General features: G+C 31.4%; 1 protein-coding gene across 1 annotated transcript; it reads left to right on the top strand.

The window, feature by feature from the left end:
• Nucleotides 1-205: 205 nt before the first annotated feature.
• LOC143053518 (E3 ubiquitin-protein ligase TRIM71-like) lies at nt 206-6,394 on the top strand. Its single transcript, XM_076226310.1, has 4 exons — nt 206-989; nt 2,430-2,474; nt 3,104-3,133; nt 6,188-6,394. The coding sequence occupies exons 1-4, from the start codon at nt 223-225 to the stop codon at nt 6,192-6,194; spliced, it is 849 nt and encodes a 282-aa protein (XP_076082425.1). The 5' UTR covers nt 206-222; the 3' UTR covers nt 6,195-6,394.
• The last annotated feature ends 1,389 nt before the right edge of the window (nt 6,395-7,783 follow it).

Below are 7,783 nucleotides of genomic sequence, written 5' to 3'. Positions count from 1 at the left end.
ACGGTTTATATATTACACGTTCAACAGATAAAATGTCCGTTATCATTATATATGTGTTTATTCTATAAAAAGTTCACGTCAACTAAAAATAACAAAAAAAATGAATTGTTAAAATAGGATCTCTTTAATAATAAACACTATGTATCGTCCTTGATTTAAATTTAGAATTTATTGTCATGTGATACTATAATTTGTTTACCTGTGATTTTGATTAAATCCAAAATGGCTCAAACTGCGTCTAAAACCTGCGAAGTTTGTGTGAGTGCCCCTGGATCACAATATTGTATAGACTGTGAAGAATACTATTGTGAAAATTGTAAGTTTTTACATAATAGGCAGAAGTTATCGAGAAACCATCAATTTCAGAAAGCGTCCGACCTGATCCCGGAAGGTAAATCGAAGTGTACTGAACACAAAGAAGAATTAACGTTATTTTGTAATACATGCAATGTACCAGTTTGTACCCGTTGTGTGGCAGCAAATCACAATGGGCATACATTTTCCGAATTTGTCGATGTAGTCGCGAAATTACAAGGGGGAAATGAAACAAAAATTCGAAACAAAACAGAGAAGGCAAATCAAAATGTACAGAAGATTAAGGAAAGTTTGAGATCATTTGATAATTCACTGGAGTCAGTTATTAAAGCAATCAAGGATGAAGGCAACATGATTAAAATAATGGTTGATAAAAACGTGGCTCAGATGGTTGCCTTGGTGAGAGAACAATCCAAGCAGGAGAAAGACAAGCTGATGAATATGTTGTCTGATGCTAAATCCGTGCTTGTTGCTGGACAGACCTTAGACAAACATAGAAAAGAACTAGATAAAACCCGACAAGATGGACGTTTGGTACAAAAGATCAATAATCTGAAAGAAGAAATTGACAAACTACATATAAATTCCCTTCCAGAGTTCCCCAATATATCCTTTAGTCGTAAATCTGTAGCTGAAGATGACATTAGACAACTGATAGGGACATATAATATTAGGTAAATAAAAAAAATATACGATGTCTTTTAAACTGATACATTTTTCATCATTAACCTTGCAAAAATTCAATATATACACGATATAGGGTGAAATAATTTCTAAAGTTAATATATTCATTGTAGCAAGAAATGATTGACAAATACACATATCACAACTTAAGGTAGAAAGCTTGAAACATACCTACTATTTTTAATAGATCTTCAATAAACACGTTCTTTTGTATAAGTAATATAAACTATATTGGTAACTACTGACGTTGACAGTGTTTTCCGATTAATGAAGTGCTACAAGAAATGGAAAAACATCGTCCACAGGTAAAAACAAATAAAATTAGATAATATTTCTCTTTTCTCATGCATATTATTCGTACGTATCACATGTATCAGACGATATAACTTAAAGGTTCCATCTGTTTTGAAAAAACTAGGTGAGTAATATTGCAAAGGTCATCACTGACTAAAATTCGAAAAAAAACTGATGTTTTTTTAATAATTTTAGTGCTTATGGTATGGAAGCATGAACAAGTTTACGAAAAACATTAATTTGAAATGCAAAAAGAGACGTCCTAGTAGTAACTGTTGTATTATACAAACTTTATATTTTAAAATATCACACGTCACACGTAATCATAATACTATTTGCATAGATGACAGATGTAATCATGTAAGTAGTATGTTTTATAAGAATAAGCAGAGTCGGGGACGAAACGTCCACCAGCAGTGGCATCGACTCAGTGGGGTAAATAGTTATCAAAAGTACCGGGATGACTACTCATGAGACATATCTCAATAAGAAACCAATCACACCGCTATAGGTCACGGTCTGCAACAATGAGCAAAACCCACGTCAAATAGTTAGGTATACAAGGTCCCAACATGACAATAACAGAATATATAAACAGTCTGTGAAGCAGTCGAAGAATTCTTGAATCATATTATTAAAACTGTATTGAACAGGCCGACATAATGATGTCAGTTATACAAAACATATGATAAGCACTGCATTGATTATATTGATAACATAATTAATCATAACAGTATATGCATTGATAATACAAGTAATCACTTATCATTGATTATTAGGAACAAATATTATTATCTACAAAAGAGTGTTTTTTGAAGTTAACATCATTATCAAATATTGAAGAATATTTCAATCATCCAAATGTACATTTGATATAATGTGAGCATACTGTTAAATGATAAGACATATAATGAAACTATAACAGTTTCGTATTTCATTATACTTTTTTGAAAAAATGACAACAACAGTCATGACAGTTTGGTACATTAGTGTGTTCACCTGTACTTTTATCTTTAATATCAAACAGTTTACAAAAAAAAACCTAGATTTTACATAGAACTTTTACATAAAATTAAATAATTTCAGAATGAATTATTTATTTAAACATGTATAAATAACATAAATCTTTTTAATAGCAATTGTGCACCAGTCCATGGATACTTTTACAGATGTGCTTGTGGGTAAGTTCTTAGAATAAGCTCATCCTTTGGATTATTAATCATACAAAATAAATACATACAACATAACAAGATACAACTATTCATTATAGTAACAAATGATTAAAATGAACTAGACATAAATAAAACATGCACAATCTACAACTTAGGATAGTGTAATATGAATATACTTGTATATACCTTTGTTCGAAGTAGTATTGTTCAGTTAAATACATTAATGAAATGAACAATCTGACCTTAGATGAATTCAGTTACTTCCTAGCAGACCGTGCATTCAAAATATTGTGCTTTAGCTGTTAAAATTTATATGCCGTGTAATCGAATTAAGACATGCGCGTTACATTGACCTGTGCATGAACTGTCGCAAGTCTTGCCTTCCTCTGATAACGCGATTTAACGGTCAAGCCCTTTAAATCGAATTATATATTGAATATATACATTATACATTTTGTTGTTTACTTTAATCATGTTAATTGTTACAAAAAAATATGTATCGACGTTGTGATAATTGTACGTCTCGATGTATAAAAATGTTGCTATGACAATGTGATTGTTTCCCTGACTATGTTATATCATTAACAATGGTTAAGGTTTCAGTAAAAATTACTTAATTGTATAATGTATCATTTAAGGCATGACAAAATTCAACCATTCAGCCACAAGTAAGTACTTATATTTCAACTTGCATAGTAGAACATACATGTAAACTTAATGTTTATTAAACCAAAATTCGAAACAGTTGTGTCTATTTTATATGAGCCTCACTTATACCTGTGCATCTTAATACTTAAAAAGTTCATTGTCGCTGCTAGTTTTTATGTTGTTGTGTTTTTATTTCGTTATGAAGTAAAAAAAACTTGTAGTATGCCTTCACTTCTTATAGACATACAGACACCTGCTTTTTACCGGTGTATGCAATTCCTATATCCACTAAGGACGTTCACATCTTAAAAAAAGATAGCGAATACATGTTTAGATGATCATTTTCATGGAAGATCAGGGTTGTCTCTAAGATTTGAAGTAGCAGGTTAATTATAAAAAGTAGGAGGGGATGTAATGCGGACGGCGAAGCCGTTCGCGGCGACAAGCTTGCTCGTCGTGCTACGGCCGAGGGTATGGGGCCCATTTAAGGGCCCCAAAAAATTTTGAAAAAATGGTGCAAAATCCTGCACTTTGGGGGTCTCCTGGACCCTCATTCACTCCTCGCAAAACATCATTTTTTACTGGTGATTATGTAAATTGTTTATTAAAATTTGTAACATGGGTCAACTTTTCTGTAAATTTGATCACATTTATTTGATTATCCAGACTTTCAACTTACAGCTATATATTTGAAGATGTTTGAGAATAGCAATATCATGGTTAAATTTTATTTACTATAGTAAAACATCGACCCAAGTGTGACAGGATTAAACTATCCCCTTTTTGTGTGAAAATGAATGTCCAACTTTTTTTAATTTCAACAAGGTTTGGCAGAAATTAAAATCCCTTTATTCTGTAACCTTTTATACCTCTGGATATAAAGTTGAAGGACAAACTGATCAGACAGGGTCAATTAACTGGGGGCACAAAACTATGGGGTTTATCTATAGTCCTATTTATTGAGTCTTCATTTCTTTATTAAGTATTCATGAGGCCAGGCAGGCTTTGGACTTGTTGAGAGAGAGAAAGATAGGATACTTGGGCAAACAACATTTATAGAAGATGTTGTCATTTATCCTATCTTAAAAGATGTTGGCCTTCAGCTATATTTAGTATTTGTTTTGAATACCAATGTTCTGATTGAAGCACTGAAACAGTTAAACACCCGACAGGTGACACTGTCACTGGTTGTAGACATCGATCTTCTTTTTGTGTGATCCATTTGGTTGAAAACTTATGTAGCTTGTCCAACGTATGTTAAAATAATCGTTGACCATCCTCATTTCTGAATTTAAATACTTAAAACACCTGATAAACAAATAAATTACTTATTAAATCCAAAGAAAAACCGTCGCTGCATGGTGAAAAGATCGGTCACATTTTAGAACGGAAGTGACAAAATCATCCGAGCGCTTTAAAAACTCGCAGCGTCGTAGGAAAGCTTTAACCTGTAAAAATGGCCTAAACACTCGGATTTACTTGGATTACTCGATGTCTCTTGTTCACAATTAAAATCACGGAACAAAAACTTGTAACGGAGAAATATTGATCTCTGTATGTTTTTTTTTCAAACAGTCAGGTCATACTTGCCGCTAGAGTAGCCGGGTCCACAAGGGGAAGTTGCCGGGGGAAATCCCCGGCCCCCGGGCCTTAAAGACAACCCTGTTCAAAGATACAATTTTAAACAAATGCTGAGTTACATTTATATGTTAGTGACAAGCCTGTCAATTTTTGCATAGTTTTAGCAGCATACCCAAAGACATCATCATTTACTTGTCTGCATTTATTTCTAAGTACATATTAACCTGTTTATTTCTGAAAAGAATTAAAAAAGAATGAATTATTAGTATATACTGAATAGCAGACAGGTTTTGAAATTATTGCAACCGTTATTATTTACCCGTCGGCCGTTGTCCTCGAGCATACGGAAATAAATTATAAAATCAACCATGGTAAAATTCTAAGGTTTCAGATTGTAAGTAGCAAGTTCAAGCTTGAATTATTTGTTATATAAACTCCAATGCAATACCTGAAATTATATATGTTCGGTTAAAAAAATGAACTATTTACAAATTAAGAATTACAATCCTACTTATTAACTCAATAGCCGCTGCACACAACGAAAATACACAAATAATTTACACCATATTTGAAGCATAAAAACAGTCTTGTCAAGCCTACATAAGAGCAACAACTATGATGATAATAGTGTATGGCTCAATATGATTTTTCTCAAATTGACAATATATGTATGATGCTGTTCACGCCTTCAGGGCAACACAAATGACTGCTTCGTCAAGACACTATATTGTTTCAATATAATAAAAAAGCTTGACTTTTATAAAAAAAACATATCGAAATCCTTATATCACATCAACATTTCAAAAGAAAGTTTCATTCTGACAAACTGTATAATATGGCTATAATGTTATCAATGAAAATACCTTTAACATTGCATACATTTAAATACAGATATTAATTATCCTATACAGATCTCAAGCCTTCTTGACTTATCAGCCATTGACCACGAGCATAACGAACTTAAAATTGACGCCATATGTAAACAGTCGCAATTTATGTCTTTGTCAAGCAGACATTACAGCAGACATTATCATGCTTATCGTTATTGGTTCGTTATCATTCGCCTAAACACGAAATATATGTTGTTGTTCCAGTCGAAAATCCAAGCCAACACAAATGATTGCTTCATCAGAACATCAAATTTCTTTTGTTGCATATATGATGTGTTTAGAGTTCATTAAAGACATATCGAAATCTCTATTACAAACATGAATAAGTTATCTAATAGAATATACCCTTCTGACAAACTGTGTTATATAGCTCAATGTCAAAAATTACTAATAACTAATGTAACATTCGTTTTTTTTTCCAATCTGTAAGTAGCAAGTTTAAGTTTGAATAGAGAAGCATTTATAATTAAAAGTAACTTAATCAATGGACGATTCAATTCTAAACAATTATTCTGTATAGCTTTAATGGAAATATAAATAAATACCGATTTTGAAATTCCTTACATGGCAATACATAACAATTATACGTTCCTTTTTTTTCAGGACGTAAGTAGCAAGTTCAAGTTCGATTAGAGAAGTAATTAAAATTCAAACTGCAAAACAATACACGTAATAGCTGTTAGAACAAGAAATTGTTTTCCCTTTCTAATATTACAATAACCATTATTTACTAATTGGCCGATGACCACGAGGACAATAAACAAATAACTGACACCATATTTGAAGAATAAAACCAGTCTTGTCAAGCTTTATATAGCTTAATATATATTTATCTATATATGTGTTGCTGTTAAGTCTTCAAAGCAACATCAATGACTGCTTCGTCAAAACAATGTTTTAAAGCTCATAGAAATAGCTTAAAGACATTTAAAGACATTTTTTTTTAAAGTTAGTTGTATTTATTACAAACGTCCTAGATAATAGCAGTTTTAAAGAGTACAATGTCATACCGGAATACGGTACGTTTCTTAACCTAAACTGTATTTGACATTTCTTAATCCTGAACACACATCAACATTTCTATTTAAAAAAAACTTAATTTCGATAATTGCATAATATATAATTTATTTGTAGTTCATTACAGACATACCAGAATTTTTTATACAAAAAAGCGTAACTTTTTCAATGGAAGATTCATTTCTGATCAAGTATTCTATATAGCTTTTACTGAAAAAAAGTAATACCCATTTTGCTATTCAAGACATTACAAACAACACAATCATAAAATATATTAATGGTGGTGAAAAAAAACTAATGTTACACAATTCTAAAATATGACATATACATGTACGTTGCTGCTCATGCCCTAAAGACAACAAAAAATACTGATACATTAAAGCACCATATTAGTCTAATGCAAATAGAAATAGGACATTTATTACAGATTCTTATAAAATCCTTATTACACATCAACATTACTATTTCAAAAGAAAAAATAATTTCGATGAACTGTATAATATGACCATAATGTTAATTTGTATTTGAAAGGGAATACCTGTAATTGTTTACGTTAAAACAGAAATTCCCCATTAAAGATCAAAAGCTTTCTTATTTACTCATTGACCGTTGACCATGAATAAAACGAATTGAATACGAACGACATATTTGAAGCATAACACATATCTTTTTCCAGCATACATCAGACCATCAATGGTTGAGTATGGTGTTTCTTCACACAACACGTGTTACTGTTTCATTGGTCAATTCAAGCCAACCCAAATTATGGCTTCATCAAGTCATCATAATCATGTCATAGCAAATATAAAATGCTTGCTGTTCATTATATAAATCTTGGAATCTGTATAACTAACACGCATAACTTATACACTTAAAAATTCAAATCTGATAAACTGTTCTAAATAGCTTTAATTTCATAGGTTAAATATCTATTTTGAAAATTATGACATGGCACATGTGGTAATACAACAAACTTTTAAAATTTTTCAATGATGATGTAACAATTTTTGTTATTGATGCAATGGCCGTTGCCCACCACCAAAACGAACAGAAAATGGACACCTTATTTGAAGAATAACACATGTCATCTCAAGCATATAAAAGATAAATAATCATGCTGTTTAACGTCTTTGGTTGATGATGATATTTAATTCCATGACACACATGTTGCTCTTCCAGCCG

This window comes from Mytilus galloprovincialis, chromosome 12, assembly GCF_965363235.1.
Source record: "Mytilus galloprovincialis chromosome 12, xbMytGall1.hap1.1, whole genome shotgun sequence".
NCBI classification, from domain to species: domain Eukaryota; kingdom Metazoa; phylum Mollusca; class Bivalvia; order Mytilida; family Mytilidae; genus Mytilus; species Mytilus galloprovincialis.
This window is presented reverse-complemented; position numbering and strand designations above follow the sequence as displayed.

What these genes read in the sequence shown, in the direction of transcription:
- LOC143053518 (XM_076226310.1), top strand. Translation starts at nt 223, where the DNA reads ATGGCTCAAACTGCGTCTAAAACCTGCGAAGTTTGTGTGAGTGCCCCT. An exon ending in ATAGGGACATATAATATTAG is followed by an intron (nt 990 to 2,429) that starts GTAAATAAAAAA and finishes TCTTTTTAATAG; the next exon opens with CAATTGTGCACCAGTCCATG. An exon ending in TTTTACAGATGTGCTTGTGG is followed by an intron (nt 2,475 to 3,103) that starts GTAAGTTCTTAG and finishes GTATCATTTAAG; the next exon opens with GCATGACAAAATTCAACCAT.